The following is a 25,314-nucleotide window of genomic DNA, read 5'->3' as shown; positions in this document are numbered from 1 at the left end:
AATTAGGTCATCCTGACTTTCCTTATTTGCAACCTTATTTTTGCCTTCAGTCTCTGAGCACCAATTAAGTTTTTGGTGTTTGTACAAATCACACATCACCAATGTGAAAAAAACCCCGTAAAGTCATTTACTCTCCACTGTAGTCTCTTTGACACCTGAGGGAGTCAAACATGTTTGGAATTCCACCTTTCTATGACGCTTACCAACTGCGATGTTGAGTGAATTTATGTGAAGTTATATACAGCGGAACTACTGCAAAATCAGCAAAATTCATAGCAGTGAAACCTTTCTCTGAACCCTCAGGCTAAGCTTCTTCATGCCGCACATATCTCTTGTTCTCCTGCCGCTATCACCACGAGGCTCAGTATCTTCTCTCATAAACTCATTCACAGAGGCCAATTGAATGACATATCAACAACTGATAAAGTATTTCAACTCAGCTGTTTAAGCCACTCATGTGAAAAGGTGTCTCCATTTATCCATCCCATTAAACCCCCCGCTTTCCTGAGAGGATTAGAGTTGAGGGAGAAATGCTCTGGTGTAGGTTTAGTACGCAGAGCGTATGCCCCCAAAAAGATTTCACACGCTCATGTGGATTTATATTATTATAACACTCGTTAGCATTTCATGTGAACTTTGAGAGTATATGAGGTCACTTGAGCAGTGAGAATCAAGGGAAGTGGGCCTGATTACGTAGCACAAAGGCTACACCCAACAGTTTTTGCTTGCAATTAAATTATTACATAAGTAACTGTTAGTTCAGAATGTTGTCTGCTACAGAAAAAAAAAGCATTATGATCATGATTTGCTGTTTGTCTGATGCTGTTTCTGATTCAGGATTGCCTTAACACAGAAAATGCAAAAGATATAGCCCATAACCTGGATTGTGAATCTCCTCCAAACTCTTAAAAGTTCTTTCTTTCACAGTTCTCTTAAGGTTGCGGCTATTCCTGCTGTAAACTGCACTTTTTCGGCAACATTTTTTCCTTTCATTCAACTTTCAGTAATAAACTTGGACACAGAACTCTGTGAATGACCACTGCATTTAGCAAAGTTGTTTTGTGTCTTGTTCTTTTTGTGATGGTTGTCAATGACTCCTAAACAATTGTCAACTGTCTTCCACATTATTACAACACATGCCACAACATGGTCAAAGCACAACATTTATTTATTAAAAGTCACCCTTATTCATCTTATTTTTGTAATATAACATTTAGTTTTTTCAGTAACTGTTAGTTATTTGTGAAATTACCAGAAATAAAAACATAAACTCTATCTATTGTCTATCTACTGAATTGGTATTATTCTGAGTATTGTGTTGACATCTACAACAACGGAACCATCTTCAATTTGTTTGTAGTAATAGCACATTTATAGGTGCCAGAGAGGCATGTTTTCATTATCTATCATGGTCCCACTGTCCAAGGTCATATAAATCTTTTGTGTATTTTTCTAGTTACATTTCTTTTTAGCTCAGAATTTCAATTATAAATCAGTAGATACAAACTTTGACAAACAGTGCTGTATAATTTAAGTGAAGGTTTTTGTGGTTTGCAGCTGCGGTTTCCTTTTTTGCAATACATGTCCAAAACAAACTGTTTTCCTGTAAATGCTGTTGAGTTACCGTTATGTTCAACTGTATCTGGTTTCCAGGAAAGTTGAACAATTCCCAAAGCAAGCCAATTCTGAAAATTTAGAAAAAAGAATATTCAAAATACATTATTTTCAATATAATTTTCAGCATATCCTATTTAGATTATTGAAACTAGTCGAGCCCAGGGACACTCGCAAGACATGAAGGACACCGGTCTTCAAACGCAGAATTGGATTCTAGTAATTTTTACAGACCTACTGTCAAATCCTAGCAACCCAGTTACTCAATTGAGAATGGCTAAAGTAAACATGGAAAACATGGAAAACTGATAGAAGTAAAAGGACTAGGGTATCGTCTAAAGGTTTGTAAGTTTTTGCAACATGACATGAAAGAAAATCCCTCTATAGCTTCAGATTGCTTTATTTTGATTCAACCTTTTTGGTTCAGCTGGATCCCCATTAAATTTGCAAGACTGTGATCACAAATGAGATGCCATCTTAAAGAGAGCATCTAGCTGCCATCTTAATAGGACTTAGATGAAAGTTTTTGTTGGGCTCACAATTTACACAGAAGTGTACCTAAATTGTAGAATGCTTTGTTTAGTCTCAACATCTATGTTTTTTTTGGTTTTTTAAAGATTTTTTAAATGGTCTATGTCCATAAACATCCAAACATAAGGTATTCATAACATTTTTTCTTTCATTTTTCATGTTGAACATTGCTTAATAGTCTTTATCATAAACCCACTTTTGTGTTATAGCTCTGCTATAAAGGAAAAATAAAATAAACCCCTAACTGCTCATTTATGATTCATTAATCAAGCTGGTTATGCCTTACAGAGATGTGAGTTTTTATCAATGAAGCTGGCATAAATTAAAACTCAGCAGGATATATTTTAAGGTGTGAGCATGTGTGTTGAGCATATCCCATTCTAAAGGTCTGTGAAACCAACATTCAGGTGCAAAATCCAGAGATATACACACTCAACACTTTATTACACCCTTATAGTACCAGTTGTGGACCACTTTTGTTTTTAGAATTGTCTTAATTTTTTTATGGCGCAGATTGAACAAGGTGTCCATAATAGTTTTTCAGAGTTTATGCAGATTTGTTAGTTTAATGTCCATAATATAAATGTTCTGTTCCAAAAGATCTCAGAGGTTCTTTACTGAATTGGACTTTGGAAACTCTGGAGTATAGTGAATTATTTGCCATGTTTATTAAACCAGTTCAAGGTGAGCTCAGTTTTATGACATGGTGCATTACCCTGTCTAGCCTTACTGACTAGACAGTAGTCACAGTGGTAAAATTATGGCTGTTAAATTGTGACCAGCAACAATAACCAGAGACTGTGAGACCCGTACGTGTTGGTCAAGCCTGTTATTCTGTAGTTTTTGGTGAGCATTATTTTCTGATCTTTGGCATTGATAAAGACTTTTGGCCAATGCATTTGCAACTCAATGGATAATTTGACTTTTTCAGACCAATCACATAGAAACCCTTCTGAGAGATTGTGCATGTAAATCTCAGTGGGTCAGCATTTTGTAATATTCAAACTACCATGCATGTTTAATGTCACTTAAATCATCTTTTTATGTCTGGTCTGAACTTCAGCAGGTTGTCTTTGCCAAATTCTGGTAAACAAATGTGTTGAGTTGCTGCTCTGAGAGTGGCTGTTTTGCCATTTGTGTTTGGAAACGACTGAACAAGTGTACCCGTTGTCACTACCATGTGTGTTAGCTTGGAGATGTGACCAAGGAAGGTTGATTTTAAGCCCTATTTTCTTTCTACAATCACATAGAGACAGTTCGAAAGCATCCAAGTCCTGTCCTAAAATGCGTTGTCTGAAAGGTTGACTTTTGCTTTTGTCCCTCTTTCCTTCAGACTCATTCAGTAATTTCTGCTTCATCTGACTATAGTATTAGTATTGTCTGATAAACTGCCAATGCCTGTGGCAAAAACATCACATTATCACATACATGTAACTTGTATGTAGCAGCTTACATGTAACTTGTAAGCTGCTACGTAAATGCGATTCACGTAGCAGCTTAAGGATATATAGAATTATCTTTCTCCCTTAGGAGTCAATGAACTAAATCCAAAAAGCAAGTTAGCAAAACAGAGACCACAAAGCTTGGAGAAGACTCATCATGGATCTTTTTCTGTAATTAGATTATCTATAAGTGTTAAGTTAATCTTTCTTGCATAGAGCGATATTTCAAAGAGAATGTGTTAAGTAGGACTTGAGATCCGACTGTAGCACTAAAGACAAAAGGTTGTCTCACCTTCTGTCTCATATTTACCACGTGCACAATGAGTGTCTCTCATTTCCATTCTCGCACACACTCACCCAGTTTCTCGCGTTTTTCTCTATTATCTTGCTCAATTTCACTCTCTGAATTGCACATTGTCCATTTGTCTTCCCACATCGCTCTCTGTTTGACGTTATTTGTGTCCCTTCTTTGTATTTTCCCACCCACCTTTACTCTGTCAACTTCATTTTTTTCTTTCACTCCTTTAAAGCACTTTCTTCTATGCCCTGCTGGCTGGTACTTTCTATGTCTATTTAGTTTTATCTTTCTGTCTTTCTATGGTTCTACTACCTGCTAGTTCCATGGGAGATGAGGGATCTTTGGTGACAGATGGTGGTCTGATTTTCATCTCAATGGAAACCCTGGAAGAGAAGCGGGTCTTGGTTGGGGAGAGCAACTCCTCATTAGCTAAGGAGTCCGTCTTTGCCATGACGCACTGTTCGCTGCTCTCCTCCTCGACCAATGCCACAGTGTCTTTCGTAGTGTTGCTAGGTGACATAGCTCTAGATGGCAACAGCACCTGTTCGTCCTGACTGTCTGTCATCTTTGAGGCAGAGTGAGGAAGGACTTGAACCTGGCTGCCTCCTTGTCCGTTGCTCTGTGGCCTTGGCGCTGTCCCTGCAATGGTTGCTTTCCCATGGCCAGTGCCTTGATGACTGTAAACCTTGTATCGGATCATTAAAATAATGATGAAAACCAGCACAGACGCAACTATAATTCCTCCAATGATGATGATCATAGTGCCACCCAAGAAGTGGCTATGAAGTGCTTGACACTGACTGAACTCAGTGTCTGTAGTGAATGAGAGGCAGCCCAAAGGTCGAGTTGCAGTCAGCGATGTGATGATGTCATCAAATACAGCCAGGACACAGAGATCGTAGCTGCGTCCTGCAGCAAGGTCCCGGACAAGAAAATCATTGGTGGTGGACGGAATCATCCTGCAGAAGACAAAGGCAAAAGGATGATGTCAGTGAGATGATTGAACTATCATACATGCTGTAGGGAAGAAGAATATTTAAAACGGTGCATCTACAAATAGACGCTTTGCATGTTCACGTCATATTAAAGAAAGCAGGAAAATAAAATGAGCATTTATTTACAACCAATGTAAATTAAACAAATCTGTTGGGTTCTTAAGTTTGAATCGCATTTCCATATGACCAAATCATTAATTTACAAAAATGTATGTACATGCATGTAACATCAATACTGCAGTGTTTGTTTTAGGTAAACAAAGAACTCAATTTATATTGATGAAGCTTAGAATTTAAACCTTAGACAAGTAATTACCATCTTGTTATAAGAAAATGTAGTATTGAAAAAGCCAAGAGCATTTGCATTGACATATCTTTGACTCTCATTAAATGACTAACTCCCTGAAATCATCCCACATTGTAGTTATGGGCTCTGCAAATGCTGCTTATTAACGGTTTAAAAAAAAATTAAAAATCTCCACACGCTCTATATCAGTGCTTTCCAAGCCCAGTCCTCAAGTTTTAGATGTTTTAAATGTCTCCTTGCTTCCAAACACTTGACCTTAATGAGTGGGGGGATTTGGTGACTGCAGAGGAGGTCATGCAATTATTCGAATCAGGTGTGCTGGAACAGAGTTAAATATGAAGGGCAGGGATACTTGAGGATCAGGTTTGGGAACCATCGCACTGCTAGATGAAGCTGAATGGATCTTCTGTGGGAAGCAAACCACACAAACAAAAACAACCCATAACACCCAAAGGAATGCTTTGTAATGTCCGGTTAGCAGACACCAGAGGACACCTCCACTTAGTATTTGAGCATGCTCTGATGAGTCAGAGCTCTTTTGGCAGCCTGAAGAACACCTACACGATGAGCAGTTAGTTTTATTGTTGAGGCTAATCTGCTTAACTGCATCTGAGCCAGCAGAAGGTGGCTGGTAGCAAAGGCATTGCTGACCTGTTGAAGCCATTGCCATGATTCAGACTGAAACCCATGTCACCCCTAAACCTCATTTTTAGCCCTAACCTTATTTGCCTAAGGGTATTTCAATTGTTTTGTTTTGTTAGGGCCAAAGATGAAAGCTCGTGGATTTAGGAGTTTTAAAAGCAAACTAAATAAATAAATACATAAATAAAAGGGTAACTTGGATACAAAGAGATTAAGTCTTTTTGCAAATTCAAGTACAAGTACATATTTATGTAACTGCTAAACTGCTACAATGTCTAAATAGTGTCCAAAGACATGACATTTTATACAACTGTTAATATATTCAATAAGAAATATATATGTATAAAAGTATATACATCAACTATTTCAACCATTTTGGTTGTTCAATGGTACTTCCCGTAATCCAAGTTTATACAGAACCTAACATGTCTATTTGCTGCTGCATTACACAGATGAGCTTGATAAGCCAGGGCTATTAAAATAAGAACCTTAAGACATCAGATGTTTAAAGAAGTTATGGTTTTATTATCTGTGATAAAAATATGAAAGATACATAAAGTGTCATTACATGTTTCATGCACTGCTGCCTGAGGCACAACAGCCACCGCACTGGCCTTATTTCCCCACAGAGCTGGAATTCATCATTTTGTGGTCTGTCAAACACTTGCAAAAATCTAACCCTCACGACTGCAGAAATATGTATGAGAAATATGTATGTATAAAAGCATATACATCAACTATTTCAACCATTTTGTTTGTTCAATGGTACTTCCATGGTACAGTGTTAGATTAAACCATCCCGATTCTTCCCTTTGTTAACGTTTTCCTCTGCGTCCCAGGAAGTAAACAGTTCAGATCCAATTTTACTGAACATTTTTGCTGGTCAAATCCACCAGAGAAATCACCATAATAATGTATAGCAGTGCTTTTTTTTTGTGCGTACCTTTTGCCTTCATACTCATTTTATCTGCATTTCTTCTGGGGTTGGGGGTGTTACATACAGAATAACTAGGAGAAATTGTCAAACACTGGTACATTTCCCTCATGCCTCAGTCGCATGTTCCTCATAGTGACATAAATCTTCTTTACTATCTTTCTCATGATCATGCTATAAATTTTTTCCCCCTCTCAGCGGAGACAGACAACATAGTACAGAGCAGAAAACATTGGATGGAAAGTCAGTGAGTGCGTTCATGTTTGTGTTTGCAAAAGCCTGTGGGCAGCGTGGAATTGCCTGGCCCAGTCTCAGTGCCAAAAGTAGTGATGGCACAAAACCTCAATCCAGGAAGTATACCTTGGCAGAAAGCTTTGTGTGTTTTTCTGAGTGCGTGTGTGTGTGTGACCTTGTGTGGTTGTGAACTGATGTGAAAGAATCCCTACACTTATTTCCTGATCAAAATTGGGCCAGAAAATCTTCGCTATTTCTTGCTGGAGGGCAACAAGATGATGTGATAGCAGATTTGGGCAGGAATTCTCAGATGTGATAAGGAAATAAAAACAGAAGAAGAAGAAAAACAAACAGCTCTATTTGCATACCCAGATCTGGGAAATTGTGGTTTTCCCTATAATGTTTGATAAAAATATATTTTTAGAGGATTTCAGCTAAATATAAGCCACTATCCTGTGGTGAAGTCCCAAAAAAAAAAAAAAAATATCAATTCTCATCTGAAATCTCCAAGCTGCTGTGCTTCTTTTAATTCTTTGACAATTTCATGTTTGATTAAACTTGAAAGTTGCGATGTTGTGAAGACTCTTTCTTTGTTTCTCACAATGCAAGACGAGGTGTGTAAAGGTGCCCTCAGGAGCTGAACAGTCTGACTCAAAACACATTATGTAAAAGTCGTGACGGATTATAATTAAATTTCCATGTAGATGGGAGTGAGTTTCAATATTTGTTACAAAACCAACTTCTGGGCTTGCTTTGAAAGTGACTGGAGAGCTGTTTATGTTAATGAGGTTCAAATAAAAGTAATGCATGGAAAAATGAGCCTAAGTGTAAGTTTATTTGAAAGCATTCTCTGACATCAGTAAATGTCAGAGAAAAACCATAACGCTTTGAAGGTAATCCTCTGAAATAAGAAGTAGAAATTTAAATGTCACTTCTGTTACTTTAAAAGTCTACAATGTGCTTTATGGGTTAGTAAGAGAGAAAAGTTATTATATTTAAAGGATCTCTGAGTTTTTGCAGTTTTTTTGTTAAAAGAGCATAACAAATACTGGTGCTCCTCCATGTTTGGTTCTGATTCTGGGGATGCAGATTAGACTTGAACTAGGACACCCGAGTGAAATGGTAAATAGTCTGTGTATGTACTTGCATAGTTGCTTTACTTAGTCCAGAGGACTCCAAAGCACTTTACACTACATTCAACCCATTCAGATGCAGATGGTGGTGAGTTACGTTGTAAATTAATTGCTTTTCGCCGCAGTCTGCTCGTGGTATTTGCTATTTATTGATAAAGTAAAGAAAATAAATAAACAAAGAATGCCTAACAAGCAAAATAGGACAGTGATAATTTATAAAGAAATGTGCAAGTAAAGGGGACAATTAAAATAGAAGACATTTGAAATAACTATTTGCAAATAATGATCATTTTGAAATTTAAATATTTAATTCTTTTTTTGGGTTCCCTTAAAGCTATTAAACAAATACAGGCTCAAGTTCAGTAAGTAGGTCAGCAGTATACTACGTTGTCCTCTTAACAATTTGCTGTTTATTCTTGGTGTTAATGAAACTCAATAATGCAAACTCCAGCACAGCATCAGGAGACTATTTATAATCCCCACAGAGAGCCCAATGAGATTTCACTGTGGTCAGTTGGAACTGGGGAGCAACACAGCTTCCCCATGGACTGTGACATGGAGCAATCTGTCACAGCACATGCATCATCCAGACTACAGAACAGCCGTAGTAATGGCCCCATCTCTGCATATTCGTCGCTCACTAAAACTGTTCCAGAGCCCTTATTCTCCTCCTTGCATGGTTTGCAATGAATGATCAGTCTGTAAAATTTAGGACATTCTAATGGCAGGTTAACTTTTAGAATGTCACTGCTCCTAATACAGTGACATTAGGGTAATATTTATTATAATTTACCGTAGTTATCTAATTAGCTAGGCTTTGAATCAACTATCTACATTTCTTTACAAAAAAAGAGAATACAGTGGGCATAGAAAGAATTCACCAACTTGGACATTTTACCCTTTTGCTGCTTTTACAAAAGTGTCAGACAATTCTTTCACTATATTGTCAAAAGTCAAAACTGATTTTTACAAATGACAAAAATAAGTAATACAATTGCATAAATGTTCACCCCCTTTAAATGACCTAATTCAACAGAGGACCAACTAATCGGTCATAGTAGCCTCACAAGTAGTGGAATGGAGATCACCTAAATGCAGTGATTGTGTCTCAAGTGACTGTCGAATAAAGACACTTGTGTCTGGAAGGTCAATTTACCGCTTAATAAGTATTCCTGTCTATCATTGCAGACATGAATACTTGTCTGCAATGACAAGTATTCCTGGACACTAAAGAAAACTCCAGCAAATCAAAGAAGAGGATACTAAGAAGTAAAAGTCACGGGGCGGAAACAAAAAAAATCTAATGCACAGGATATCCTCTGGAGATCTGTTAAATCCACCATCAAGAAAAGGAAATATGGACCATGAGTAAATCTGCCTAGATCAGGTCATCCTCACAAGCTTCAGAATCTAGAGACGGCAGATGACAAGTAATGCATGGAAAAATTTGCCGTAATATAGATTTAAATTTAGATTTTCACCAGTCAGTGTTGAAGAAAGACTCCATGGTCAAGTGGAAGAAAGTTTTTTGATCTGATGAGACTAAAATGGAGATTTTTGGCCATCAGACAAGTCGTTATATTTGGCGGATCACCACAAACAACATTCCCAATGTGATCCCCACTTTGAAGAATAGTGGTGGCAGAATCATGTTGTGGGGATGCCTCTTTGCAGCAGGCCCTGGAAGGCATGCAAAGTTAGAAAATAAAATAAATGCAGCAAAATGTCAGAAAATTCTGTAGGGAAGTTTGTTAATATCTGGAAGATGTTGTTGGAGAACATTCATTTTCCAGCAAGACAACAAATTGAAAAACCCAGCTAAAGCTACACAGGAATGGTCTCAACATAACCAGGTGGATGTTCTGGAGTGGCCCAGTCAAAGTCAAGACCTCAATATCATAGTTGAATTTGTGTCTGAACTTGTTGAAAAGGACAATTCCAAGTCAAACTCCATGAATACTTTTTATAGGCACTGTATCTGAACACAAATCAGTCATTCAGAAGGCCACATTTTGACACCTCTGTGACTCCATCTATTTTATGCAGTTCAGCAAATATCTATGCAGAAATAGGACTACACTATAACTACTGATCCTGAACCATACGGTTTAAAACATGACATTTATTGCACTGTATATAGAAATTTGTACATTTTGAAGTCTGCTGGAGTGTTCCATGCTTGTGCTCATGTGACACAAATTGCAGACTGTGAGATTCTCCCAGAAAGCTCTTGGAGCCCACAGCTGTTGCCCTTTAGTTATAACATGCAAGAATTCCCACGCACTCCTGTGAGCCAGGCTGATAGACTACACTTTTTTTTTGTTTTAGTTTTAATTGGCTGTCCTGCTTTCACTGCGCGGGTCAACTGAGCCCTTACCATGTTGGGTTTATACTGAACATAAAAAGCAAGGCGCTGGGTTTTCAAGTTAAACATTCTCAAAAGAAGACGGTGGAGTTTATAGGGCCGTCACATTGAAATAAGTTAAATATGAAAATTATATTTGTGACAGTCACAAGCTGTGTCTGTGTACAATGCAGCTGTCTTCCTTGTGTGATGTTATAATTCTTCTTGTTGTTACAGTAGGAATCATGTGACATATATTTTTAATTTATTTTTATTATTTAAGCATTTTATTATTGTCTAATCTTAGACTAGAACAGTGATGGGTGACTCTTGTCCTCAAGGCCCACTGACCTGCATGTTTCTTTACTTTACCTCAACTGATTCATATGTTTGCAGTTGAACATAAGCCTATTAACCATCATTATCAATTGATATCAGGTGCTGGAGCAGAGAAATAGCAAAAACATGTAGGGCAGTGTGTCTTGAACCAGAGTTGGGACATGCTGCATCAGAGGCACTTGTTCGCTTGCTCTAAACAGTAAAGAAACGAGAGGTGCTGCACTGCTGACTGCTGCATGTATATGTGTTCAAGAGGGAGGGAAGGCACCCGTTTTGAGTGCAGCTGCTATTTCCATACCCTGCAAATATACACACTGTGTGCACTATTATAAATGAAGTCAGTATTTTGGGCCATTTAATCTTTTTTATGCATATTTTCTAATTCCAAGTTGGATAAACCTGAATGCATAGAGGAATAACAAGTGTGTGTAATGAGAGAGTGTGTGGCCTATGGAGGTCAGCAAGCTATATTAAGGTGAGCATAGTTATTAGGCAGCTTCTTGTCTTTTGAAAAAAAAAAAAAAAAAGACCAAACTTGAAATTCTTAAGATATTGGGGCGTGATCACAGAACCATCAAAGACTTTTTGTTGCAAATAGTCAACAGGGCCACCAGAAACCTGTTGGGCTCAATAAGGAGCAGGCAGCCCTCACTAAATAGTATCTGTCTGGAAAAATGACCCTTAAGCTGTATCAAATACAAGGCCACACATACACACACACACGCACACACACGCAACCGCACACACACACACTCCCATGAGTGTGCTTCTTTGAGCCTGACGTTTTTTATGTCTGAATTTTACTGGCTTGACTGACAGCAAGATGTTTTGTTTTCTGTCCATCACTCAGGCCTCAAGCAGCTAGAATGCATACAGCAGTACACAAACACTCACTCTTTCACTTCCACACACGCTGTCACAGAGTCACATCCTGAGATTTGGGCTGTGACTGTTGATCTAAGCAAAAACGCCCCGTGCATATTGATGAGAATCTGCCCTGGGTGTTTTTAAATAGTTTAATGTGCCAATTATTCCACCAGAGCAGGTGGTCCAGAGACGAGAAGGGCAAAGGTTTAACAGCACAGGCTCCAGTGGCACGCACACCAGGTCCATTTTTGTGAATATGCTGCAATAAAAAAGTGAACTCAACATGAATAAACGTTAAGTCACTTGCTGACTTGCAATAAACACTGAATCATTGAAAAACGATATTCAAGCACATGTGATTGAAGTGACTACTCTTTAAAACTGACTGTACTTTAAAAATAATTACGCAATACAACATAAAAAGGTCAATCAAAATAGTGTGAGCGTATGCAATTTTTGGAAGAACAGAGCCGTCATTAGGTAATTTACAAGTCAGGAGGTGAGATTTGATGTCAAGAGCTTTAGTGATAGACACACCTGCAACACTGTTAATCATTCTGTGGGGACTTTTCCTTCTGAAGCTCAGGCGCTGCATGCCCCGTCATGTTGACCTTTCTGAAGAGATGAGCCACTTCCTGAGATGCACCTTCCCTGAGAATCTGAGTCAGTAGATTTGGGGTCACTCTGATTGGCTACACCTGTGACACGACCCTTCTCATTCACTGTTATCATAATCTCATGGTGTATAATTTTGCCGTATCTCACCAGTCCTCTCCAGTCTCTTGTCTTTAGCCCTTGTAAGTATCTCTCTCCTGAAGGAATAACTCTACACAACTAGATCATTTGCCTTGTCATACTCTATTGCAACATGACTTTCAGTCATTTACAGTGTTATTCAAAAATCAGTGCACCATACATATTTAAAAGGTAGTTTTGGGAGCTCATTATCTTTATAAACATTTTCTCACAGCTCAGAGCAGATACAGCGAGACATATTATTCAAGTCTACGGAAAGACATCAAAGCTTCCCTCTAAGCTCTTATTTGGCAAAGTTGCAACAACATCTCTCTGAAAAACATCTAAAATAATGTGACTTCACGACCTTGAACATCTTTACATACAGTGATTACATTGTTATTATTGCAATTAATAATCATTATGTGTACAGTCACCGGCCACTTTACATGTTCACACAGTTTTGACCAATTCTGCCTTCAAAACGGCTTTAACTATATGTCCAACAAGTTTATGGAGGTGTCAGAAATGTTGCTGAGATTTGAGTTTATATCGACATGCTAACATCATACAGTAGCAGATTTGTCATATCCTTGATTTGATCTCCTGCTCTAAAACAAAAATGCGCTCTTCTGTATTGAAACCAGTTTGAAATGCTCTGAGCTATGTGGCATGGAAGAAGTGGCCATCAGGTGAAGGGAACACTGATGGTTATAAAGGAATAGACCTGGTTGGAAACAATATTCAGACCGTGGCATTTAGCAATGTTCAGGGAATGATAGAATGTCCCCTACACTATCACCACAACATGCCAGAAATGTTAATTTAAAGCAACATAGAGCAAATTGTATTTACCCACAATCTGTTCCTATTAATTCAACTGAAATCAAGACTGCTTGGAACAAGCAGCGCTTGTAATTTGTTTTTCATCAATTTTGGAGAGCCTATGCTAACAGTGGCCTCAGTTTCCTCTCTTCGATAATATGATTTTTTTTTTTTTTTGCTTTTGTAGCATCTCAAAATATTTTTTCCAAATTCTGCCTCTGACTTCAAGGCATTTTCCATCACTGCTGCATTTTCTTTTTTTTTTTTTTTAATCATTCTCTCTAAACTGGAGGCAGTTGTACATGAAATTCCAGTGCAGTCCTTTGCAGTCTTTGATAGTTTAAAACTCATTTTAATTACATGTGTTCCTGATTTCTATGCTCTGATTAAACTTCAGCGAGTCACACATCATATATATTGGTGCTTAAATGCACTCAGTTGCTTCCATGTATCCGGCTGATTGGCTCTTTGTGCTAACAACACATTTAACAGGTGTAACCAATAAAGAAGCCAGTAAAAGTAATTATATCAATAATGCTATGTTAACCATAAAAATTTAAATATTATAGTAGCCCTATTCACAAAAGTGTTCTGCCATTAAGCCATAAAACCAACCCCTGCTCTCAACTGCAGCTGGCTGTTTACCAATGCAAAATAAGGCATTGGTGTTCAAAGTTAGAAACCTTTCAAAAATCCTGCCGCCCTCATGAAACTAAATGAGGGGTGCAGTTTGGTTGGGTATAAAGAGAGGGCCATGCATAAAATGAGTACTGGGCATCTTCCTTTATGGGTAAGCTAAACACATTGGTGATGTGTGACATGTTCTACTTTCCACTATAACTTCACCTGAAGACAACACCCTTGGCTGCAGTCCGATACTTTGTGCTGTCTCAGCAGACTTTGTGTCCAATCTGTGTTTTTGCATCGTCATGGTGATAGACCTGGCTGCCCAGATCCTGATGGGATTTTGCAGTAAATGTGTCATACAGACCATCTAATTGTTGCAGCACACCTTCAAATCGGTAAGATGGCTCAACACAATGAGTTGCCCAATAGTGGGGTGTGACTACCTTACTTTATGCCACAGAGGCGTAAAAGCAGGTCCATTACCCTGTCATGCTATCCTCGTATTTTCACATTGAGCCAGGAGAAAGACTTGGAAATATTGGCTTTAAGAGAAATTTGTAAGTTTGGTCTCTTCTTACACCTGTAATTTCCATTTATAAGCCTAATATAATATATATATATATATATATATATATATATATATATATATATATATATATATATATATATATATATATATACATACACAAAGGGTGTACTTCCATTCCCAAGGCAGTTAACTTTTTCTTTTACTTGGTCTGCTCTGCAGTGAGAAATGGACAGTGTGTGACATTTGTGTAAATTAGAGACAGTCTGGGTAGTTTCCTTTCTTTTTTTTGATTCAACCATATTGGGACTTGTCCGTATATTAAAGTCAGTAGGCTGGCTGGTTGTGCTGTCAGCTGACTGCAGATCTGTTGCTATTATAACTGTGACCTGTTTTCTGTGTGTGTCCTTGTGTATGCCTGTTTGTGTGTTTTGTAATTGTGGAGTTTCATGTATTGGTCAGGTAGAAAGACTGAGCTATATAGGATTGAGATTGAAAATAAAAGTAAAACATTAAGATATTAATTCTAGGTCAGCCATTAATTCATATTTATTTAATTTAGGGCAACTGAACACAAGATGTCACTGAACCCTTTCATCAGCGTGGACGAGGTCCCTTTCACGTTTGACAATTTCTAAATAAACGTGACTGATACTCCTCTTCATGACACATTTTTGGACTTATGCTACTTATACTCAGGTACGACACCTATAGTCTGGAAAATACGGTAGATGAACTGTGTGATTGATCACCGCAAAAGAAACTGTAATCTTTCTGTATTAAGTTTTCAAAAACTTCTCGTCTTACTGACACTTGTCTTTCAGACTCCAAAATTCTTAGAACATTATAGATAAGTTATTTATTTGTAAAAATTATTTGTTTATACAGGCTTGTTTGAAGTAGTCACCATAGTTATATGTTCTTTGACAGAACAAAGTTTCAGAAAACAGGCTTGAAATTGCCTTGAAAAATATTTCCACCCAACGGTTACACAAAAGCAATTTTTCTTTACAGATATATTTTGAGTGGGCAACTCAAGATGTTATCTGGTAAGATGATGGAGAGGGAGTAAAAGGCTTATTCATACGGCCTTCTCAGAATTTGTTCAGTAATAGTTAAAAATCAAACATTTCAAACAGCTTTTCCTCCTCCTCTTTGTAGAGTTTTAAGTAGTTCTTCCCTGTTTGTGGTAATTGTTTTTTTTATCATTTTCAAAATGTTTCTACCATCTTCTACCTTTGTTCAATTGTCTGTCCTACCTTGACTTTACAGAAAGCTATACACTGAATAGACTTATAATCACTGAATAGACTTATAATTTGTTTCAAAATTGATCCACTGTCAAGAATCTAAAAAAACTGAGCCAAAACCAGCATAGCTGGAGCCGCCACCTTTTTGGTGCAATTTGCAAATGAATTTTATTCAATATAATTGTTAATGCTCAGGCTTTCTTTCAAAAAGAGGACATATATTCAGACACACTACTAAACCAAGGTAAGGGACTGTGACCGGGACCGTAAATTCATGAATTTGTCACCTTGAATATATGCAGCTTTGTCAGCTAAACATATTTCATCCACCTGTTAACTGCAATTGTTATCCGTGACACTGTGGGATCAAGACCGTCCAGCGGGTTTTAGAGTTAAGCTCGCTCCTCCCCATTCAGAGGAGCCAGATTATGTTGTTTGGCATCAGGAGGGAGTGCCAAGCCTCCATATACATCCATCTGAATGTACGCCATCCACAGATGACTGAGAGAACAATCCGCCGCAGACCGCAGACCTGGGATGTGCTGCCGAAGCAACCTGGACGAGTTTCCAGCTGGCAGGAGAGCTCAGCAGGATTCCCAACAGGTGCGGTGGATTTAGAGCTGCTTCTCTTATTGCCACTTTAATCATGGGGTGCAGAACACAGACTAATTTGTAGCATTATCTCCTGTCTGTGTTTGTAAATTTCAAATACGCATTACTACATGTAAGTGTTGGAAATAAATCTTACAAATCACCCACGGTATGTCTGAAAACTGTGATAATGATTTCTTTTTCATCTGAACATTACATTTCATTCAGAGGGGACAGTTCTGTTGCTGAAGGATAGAAAAAATATTCAAAGCTAAATGTTAAGGAAGGCTGGGGTGTAGGGAACGGTTTGAGCTTTATACCATGTTATAATGTTTCTCCCTCATCACGACGTAACTGAAGTGCTGCTGTGATTCTTTCATGCATGTTTGAGGAATCCTCACATCTCCTGTGGCAGTCATTGCTCTCACAACGCGCTCTCTATTTCCATAAAGCATCTCCTTGTAGTTGCAGTCTCAAGCCTACTTTCTCCCCCCCATAGCACCCATCCCTCACACCTTCCACACACAGCTCCTCCAGACTAGCAGCAGCAGCTATTGACATAACGCCACCTGCCAATCAGTCCAATTTGTTTGTCAGAAACTGACCAACAAGTGGTCGCAATTTGTTCTGTGGTGAAACGCCCTTTACCTCTGAGGTAAAGTGGAGATTATAGTTACAAATGCACTGTTTTCTGTTTTATTATTGAAGGTAACATAGTTACTTGATTGTGCTATAAAGTGTCACTTTATTCATGGAAAATACATAATATGCCTCTCGCTCCCTTTAAAAATCGCCGGGCAAAGCTGCAAAATTTAACAGGAGCATTGGGCATGCCTGGTGTGAAATATAATGGCAAGACAAAAGAAAATATTACACTTCCTCTCCCTCCTTCCTCAACCTATTGTGTTCAGTCATTAAATAATAAATATACTGTAGGTTCCAGGTTGCTACCCCGAAATGGCTCCCATAAAATGTTAACAGTTGCAGCAATAAGCAAGGTTCTTTGTTCACCCAGCATGGACATTTAAAGTGGAGATTTGGCATTTGAAATGTGCATAGTCTGCAGGAAAGAAAGGCCTCAGTGTCATTACTTGTGGCTTTTACTATAACAACAAATCATCCTCCTACTATTTTGCATTTAAAAATGTAAAAAAAGGCACATATTCTGATGTCTTGATTTTTTTTGTCTAACGGGGTTTAAATTTAAACTCCTATTCTGTCTGCACTTCTTTCACCTAGAAGTCCCAGGAGCCCAATTTTACTGCTTAAAATGCTGCACTGAAAATAGATCTAAAAGCTCCATAATACCAAAAATGGTGATTATAAACCTCATTATCATTATTATGAGCATGTTAGAAGAGTTTTAATTAATTCATTGCGAGGTAATCCACAGATACGGCATCAGTTCTGGAGTGGCAATAGCTTTCTTCTTATGGCAGACAGGCTGGAAGTGACATCCATCTGCTTGATGTGGAAAAGACCTTGGGGGCCAAGCTGTCATTTGGATGCACAATGTAGCTTTCTAGTTGCTGATGTACATTTATTACAGCCAGTGGTGGCACAGCAACATGGATGGGCTCTACAAATGGTATTTGGGCACAGCTATAAGTAGGTCACCTGTATTTTACATATAAGCTCCAAAAGCTGTCTGCAACCCTTCCTAATGCAAACTGTTGGACAGGTACTTCTACTGTATTTTGAAAAATTTAATCTAATACTTTTCTCTCAAAAATACCTAATCGAACGTAGAGTAGATTTTGTAAGTAAAAAACCTTTGCAACCACACTTGTTAAACTACAGGTCAGAGGGAAATGATCATTAAGTCAAAAGAAAATTGCTAATCCCCTATTTTTACTAGAAATAATAGTTACTCTATATAATTTGTCAGTTTGCTAATTATTACATGGTCCTGCTACTTACTACATGCTCTGCAAAAGATAATGATAAAAGTAATCGTTTTGACCTAAAACATGACAGATGAACAGTACAGAATTTGTTACCGTCACAGTGAAACTAAGGACAGACATTTCCTTTGTCTCATAGTACAAAAGTAATTTACAGAGTCAGAGCTCTGGATTTGGACACATTACCCTGAGCTAAATATGTTTCATGTTGAGTCTGATGAAATTATGCTTCTTTTTTGTACTTCCTTTTGTGGCTCTGTCAATTTCTATGCCAGATATTCGATTGACTCAAACACACTGTGTTTTGTTGTGCCAAATAAACGCTACACAGTATGTGGCAAGGTGGGTAACACAATTATTGCATGGTCTTTCTTTCTACCTCTTGTCCTCTTTCTGTCATTTTTTATTTTTATTTTTTACTATCTGTACATTTTTACAGTTCAAACAGACAATAAATCAGCGATACCAAGTTAGCCTTAGGTTTTGGTCTGCAGGCTTGTCTTGTGATGCATTAGCAACCTGCCCAAGGTTTTCCAGTATCTCTTGCAGTGTGAAGATTTGGATAGACTCTGACTCTCTGCAGGGAAAAGCTGGTAGAGTTGATGGATTGATGTACACAGTGACCACACTTTAAGACTGTGCCTTGCAGTAGGTCTTTCACCGCACAGTTGATGTTTTATTGATCTCTCCCCGGGAAATGAGCTCTCCACATATCTTCCCACTATGGAAAGACATCAGAATTCATGGACATCCACAGTCATAATTTGATGCATCGGAATCTGTGCTCCAACGAGGATTATTTTCCTAAGATTAAAAGTACCTTAGGAAAATAATCTTTAAGCAGCTAAATACGTTCCCTTCTATTAAACTCAGCTCTTATGTATTAAAACTGTTTATTAGTGATCTAATGTAATAATGTAGTGAAATCTATTGATAATTTTAAATGACATTTTTTTTGCATGCAAGTGGAAAAGCATCTGACAAAATAAAGGCTTGACATTAGCAGCACCACGGTGTACGTCGCAAAGTAAATAAGATCACTGGGAAGGAAAGTTTTGCAGGGGCCAATATCTCAAGACATTCTGCTGGAAGTAATACCCTGGCAGCAAATGGGTTTTCCATATGAAAAATGAGCCAAAGCAAACAACCAGATTAAATACAAAGTGGCTTAAGGACAACAAAGTCAATGTTTTGGAGTGGCTCTGGAGTGGGTGATTTCTGTGCAGATCTAAAAAGATGTGAGGAAGCAAGGCTGTCTGCAGGCTCTTAGAGACATTTCATCTGAGGGAAATTATGTGCACACAATTTACGGGAAAAAAAAAAAGCATTTTCTGAACACTTTATTCGTCCATTGTTCTGCCATCTAACAAATATAAATAATCCTCCCTTGTTATTCTTAGGTTGGTCATTTATGCCTTTCTGGAGCATTGCATGAGCTTTGTTTGAGGGCGGTGCCACTTTGGATCTCGTCTGGGATGTCCAGATCCTCCATTTGTGTCAAGCTGCATCTGGACAACAGTTTGAATACCAATAGTGGAAAAATCTGACCCTTATCAAGTAATTAAAAAATCCAGATTTTTTTTCCAGCATATACTTGCTTGATAATAAATGTCTATCCAATGTGGCCCATAGAGGAAGTAGACAGATATCGGTAACTACATATCAAAGATAAATATATATTTATCTGCTCTACTTGCTTTTTCTAAACAATGTAAGTTATTTCCCTTACAATAAATGCACTATTTGTCACAAAACAACAGTTCTGAATACAATAAACTAAAAAGTATTTTGATTCCAAGAATTCTATAAAAATCCTGGTACAGGCTTAGTAATCACAGAGCTAAACATTTGGTACTGAGCTTTAATCTACTTTCCAATCAGATCACAGTTGTAAAATTTACTACTCTCTCAGTTTTTTTTTTTTGTGTGTCTGTTTTCAATTTGCCAAATAGGTGCAGAATCAAGGGTTGTACAACAGATATGAATCAACTGTTGTGGGCTATTCCAACCTTCGAATTCATACAACTTTTTAAAAGTGTCTGAGGGAGCACAGTGACACAACCTGAAGATCTTGTCCAGTGTTTGGTTGCACTAGATAAGCTGGTGACCCCCAAACTCTAATCTTTCTTCTTTTCTCCTCACTGCCTTATACTCCATCACCCCGGCAAACAGAAAAGGATAATCTGAGTGGAGATTAATGTGAGATTATTTGTGCGCCCTGTATGCCGCGTGCATACAGCGTGGAGGAAAAGCGAAATTCGACAACCACAAAGTCCGATGATGACTGAAGGCAGAACAAAAGGGGACGCAAGGACAAAATTGAGGAACATGTGGTAATGAAACAGGTGGACAAGCACACAATTGAGATGACAGACAGCTTGCTTCCCAGAGGAAAAAAATAAAAATAAAGAGGAAGACAGAGACTGACGAGTGGCCCGCCCCAAGGGTTTTCTTTTTTTTTTTTTTACATCACTGACCATCATTTCAACATAACCTTCATGTGTCCATAAATAAGCTGTTATGTTTTCCGTTTTATTATTATTATTATTATTATTATTATTAATTCTTGCAATCTACAGAAGTCATTCATTTGATTCAGAAGTGCAGAAGCCTGGATGCATCCAAATGTTGGAACATGGTGGATCTTGAGGACTGGACTCAGGCACCCCTTTGCCAAGACATTGCTTGCTGACTTGAAGTAACATAATCGATGCAACAACCACTACAACATTTTAAACAGCCCTTAATCAAAAGGCCCTGAAGGCATAAGAAACTGATGAGTTTGCATCTTTTCAAATATAGTTTCTGTCTCCTTGGTATTAAACAAGCTCACCTTTTCTGGTTTGCATTATTTAAGGGCCCAGGGAAATCCAGCAAGCATTGACACAAAAATGTCTGGCTTACCTTAAACTCACAATTAAATTCTAAACATGGAGCACTTTGTTGGAAAACAGGATTTATGTTGATGGGGTCTTTAAACAATGTGATCCTAGTTTTGGTAGGAAGTAAATTTCATTAGGCTGATTTTGTTCTGAAAGATAAGTTCACAACCAAACATCTGTTGCAAAATTAGATATTAAAATATACTTTGTGGTAGTGGCAAAGTGTTTAGCATTGCTGCCTTTTAGCAAATAAGGTCCTAATTTGAAACCTGACTGAAACTTATCTACGTGATTTTTGCATGTTCTTTTTAAGCATACTTAGGTTTTCTCCAGGGATTCCTGCTTCCTTCCACAATCCATTTAGACATATGTTAAGCTAAGTTTACTGGTCTTACCAAATTGCTCTTAGGTTGGACTGTGTGCTTGCAGAGTTATGTGTGGCTGTGCTGCGTTGATGGACTGATGACCTGTTTAGAGACCAGAATCTCCAGACAGGTATCTTGTAAGTTTACCTTAATTTTAAGAAAAGGCGTACCGTTTCCTATTTTTCTGGGTCGATTGTTTTGGACGTTACAGCCTAATCTTGATTGAGACATGGGTAGCTCTTTCTTCTAAGGTCGCTTCTCTTCAGGATTTTAGCAAAATAAGTTCTGAAACGCCACACAAGAAAAAAAAAATGTTTTACTCAGATGACGGAAAAGAAGTTACTAACATAGTCTGCAAGAGCAGAATGCTGTGATTTAGTCCCGGCAGCAATGGGAGAGAGAAAAAAAATGCCCTGTTCTTGCAGGGTTTGAATAGATTAGAAACACGTCAACATCTGCTTTGGTAGGTTTTGATTTAAACCTACCAAAAAAATGTTTAATGTAAGCAAGTGACGTAACTAACATTGTACCTGACATTTTCCATTGTAAAGCAAATTTTGATTTGTTCGCTATTTTTTTTCCCCCTAAAATATTCTGAAAACACACAACGAAACAATGACACAGTCAGGTTTATAGAGCACAAAATAAATAGCATGCAAGGACAAAAATTAGCATGTCAACAATTTAAAGAAACACACCAACAAGCGCACACAGTCGCTTGCTGTGTGACAGTCATGGCCAGGCAGGGGAAAATGTCAGTCTCTTTGTCAAGCAGACGAGCCTGACAGAATCAATTAGCAGGCAGGGAGAATAGAGAATACTGGATTCAATTAAACTGACAGCTTTCCTCGTAGGCGCCCTACTCACTGGGGCCATTATTCAACCTGAGTGTGTGTTTGAAAGAAAAAAAGAAAAAAAAAAAGACAAGTGTAAAAAGTCAGTCTATTTGTGCATCTATGTGTGCGCTCGCGAAGAAAAGAGTGTGAGGCTGTCTGTGTTTATCTTGAGGATGAACTCCTTGGTCTCAGTGCACCCTCATGCTGCTGAGCTCTGTTAGGGATTTAGACCTTCACAAATATTGTGAAAATGAAATGCCTCCTTCAGCTGTCCCCTCTAAACCGGCATGTTCGCAACATCCGACAGCAGCTTTAGTATCTGTGCAGTGTAATCACAGGTTGTGTTAGCATTAGCGCGATGAGGTTTTTTTTTTTTTTTTTGACACTTCTGAGACAGAGATAGATCAGAGTAAATGTTTCCATCAGTGTCAGTTACAACCAGATTTACAGTACATGGGAGGGAGAGGGAGTTTTTTTTGGGAACATTAATGGCCTTGTCCAGAAGCAACTACTGTTATACGAGGACAATCTATCAGAAAAACCATTCAAAATGGAAAAAAATAAACATTTAACATTTCAATGTTGATAAGACAAATACAGCGGATAATGTATGTATAAATGAAACAGCAAAGCAACTAACCAGGGTGGGTGAGTGGGAGTTGTATTTATTATTGCTGTTAATATTCTGCACTGAGAAATGTTTTGTCCATCTGTGATGTGTTGGGGGGGAAGGATTGTTAGAGATTGTTATTATCTACTTTCTTGAAATCTTGTGTTCGTACAAAAACATGTGCACGCAAGACGCAACATAAAACAGCTGAAAAATGTGTTATTCCCATAATGTGTTATTCTGGTAACCCTATGCAAGAATAAGCTTTTCGGTCAAAATAGGTAGTTTGATTAATCTGTGTACATGTGGATTTTGTTAGATCTGAATGTCTCAGGTTTTTGTGTGCGTTTTCTATACCGTGTGTTCATTCTTTGTCTATTCAGTTTTGAATGATGGTGGCATATCTCTTTGCTTCCCTTAACTTGACTCGTGACCTCCACTCATCCTCAGAAAAATGTGTTGAAAGAATATTTGGGTGCATATTTTTTGCCTGCATCTTGTTTTGTATCCACTTTCTGTCAGATATCTTGGATCAGTGAGCTTTGACACCCCAGTTTTTTTTTCTTTTTATTGTTTTTTTTTTTAGGATAACAATGAAACACTTCATGCAAGAAAGCAGCTATTCGATGCAATCTGTCACTGTAAAGACATTATTTTCAAAACAAAACAAAAACAAACTAACTGTAGTTTTATTTAGATTACATTTATTCGCTAAACTAAGGAAAATATCACAGACTAATGAAGACCAACAAAGAGGCTTTCTTTAAAAGCTTTCCTGCCGGGTGCCCCTCTGGCTAATGAGTCACCACGTTTATGTTCAATATAGAATGTTTGTAAATCAATGTTTAACTGAAGCCTGTCAAATCAATATTCATGTATTCCTTTTTTTCCAGCTAACACATTTCTTTTAAATGCATACTTTCGCTGATGCATCCGTATGATACAGTATGCGCAAAGTGCAAAGTGATGCTTTTCTTATTCATGCAGACACAGGGCTATTACTAGAAAATAACCACCCATATGTGCAACATCAAAACCCCTCAGTCGCAGTGCCTAAAATTACAAGCTCTTGTCTGCAAAGCCGAACCCCTTATGTAACAGTATGGAAGGTTTTCTTCTGTCTGTGCACACTCCAAGTTATCCTGTTACACATGCATGCCTTCATTTATCCGGCTCTGCCTGTACAAACAAAAAGAAGTACGCATGAAAACAATTTCACAACTCCACATGTCCGTACGAGTAAATGGTGAGCAGTGGCAGAGCAGAAAATAGTTAATAGTTTGGAATTATTCTCCTTTGCTGACTTCAGTACTGTTTTTCATAAATCACACCCTTTCTTTCTCCATATCCAATTCATGTCCCTGTTGATGAAGCGTTCACACCGTGCTGTTTGATGTGTGTGCGTGCGTGTGCGCGTGTGTGCAAGAGTGTGAGCGTGCGTACAGGGTAGCAGGTCATGTAACTGAACCAGTGCAGTGGGTAATTAAGAGCTGAATATTACTGTAGCTTCATGTTGGCACAGATGAGAAGGGAGGAATGGAGAGTAATGGAGAGACAGATTAAAGTATGTGTGACAAAGAATGGAAAATGAAGAAGAAATGGACCAAAATCATTAGAGCAAATGCTAAATAGCTGAGAAGCAAATGTTTTATTAGCAAGTTGGGAACCAATTTGCTCACAGCTTAGAGCTTGTCCAGCTTTTTAATCATGATTTTTTTTTTTGTCAAAGAAAGGACATGATCTACAACTGTAACTAACTTATGAGTATATTTTGGTTCCAAGTAATGAAAATAATCTGGCACAAGGCTCATTAATTTTGTTTTGAATTATCTTCTGCAATTCCATCTCAAATATTAAGAGCCAACTCTGTCTTCCATCTGTACTGCACTTGACTGGCTGTTTTTCACACTCATTGCTTCTTTCCCTTAAAAATCCATGTAATGTAAAGCAAATACATTATCGGCAAGGATAGAGTGATCTGGAATTGTGATCCAAAACAAACCCAGCAAAAATCTTAAGAATTCATTGAACTATCTTTAAAGAACAAGACCCAGCCTTTTTAAGAATTGAGAGACGCAATAAAAGTATATTTTATTAAGGCAGCCTTATTGAAATGATTCGACCCCTAAATCATGTTGTTCCTATTGAAGCTTTTGACAGTAACCATGAAGAATCAGCATCCAGCTTCTGCGCACCACAAATCTGGAACAAATGTCCAAAAACCGCAAAATAGCTGAAACGCAGAGTTCCTTTAAAATTAGGCTAAAAACCCACCTGTACAGAGTTAACTTTGAACCTCAATAAATTGAAAATTGAAACCAATATGTTTTGATGACAATGTTACTGTTTTCTCAATTGTCAGTATGTTATTTTTAGGATGTGTTATTTTTTGTGTTTTTGTGATACAAAGCACTTTAATCTGCCTTGTTGCTGAAATGTGCTGTACAAATAAACTTGATCGACTGATTGATTGATTGATTGGT

General features: G+C 37.9%; 1 protein-coding gene across 5 annotated transcripts in view; it reads right to left on the bottom strand.

Annotated features, from left to right (window-relative positions):
- The window catches only part of LOC103474519 (leucine-rich repeat and fibronectin type III domain-containing protein 1-like protein), a 170,719-nt gene that overhangs the window by 12,071 nt on the left and 133,334 nt on the right, over nt 1-25,314 (bottom strand). For all 5 annotated transcript variants that reach the window (XM_008425562.3, XM_017308300.2, XM_081614344.1 and 2 more), the window contains one exon: nt 4,198-4,844. In XM_008425562.3, coding sequence (XP_008423784.1) covers nt 4,198-4,844 — 647 coding nt within the window. The remainder of the gene's footprint in view (nt 1-4,197; nt 4,845-25,314) is intronic.

Source organism: Poecilia reticulata, chromosome 13 (assembly GCF_904066995.2).
Source record: "Poecilia reticulata chromosome 13, P_reticulata-male-v2, whole genome shotgun sequence".
Classification (NCBI taxonomy): Eukaryota; Metazoa; Chordata; class Actinopteri; order Cyprinodontiformes; family Poeciliidae; genus Poecilia; species Poecilia reticulata.
Note: the sequence above shows the minus strand (reverse complement) of the source record. Positions and strands in the feature narration are given on the sequence as shown.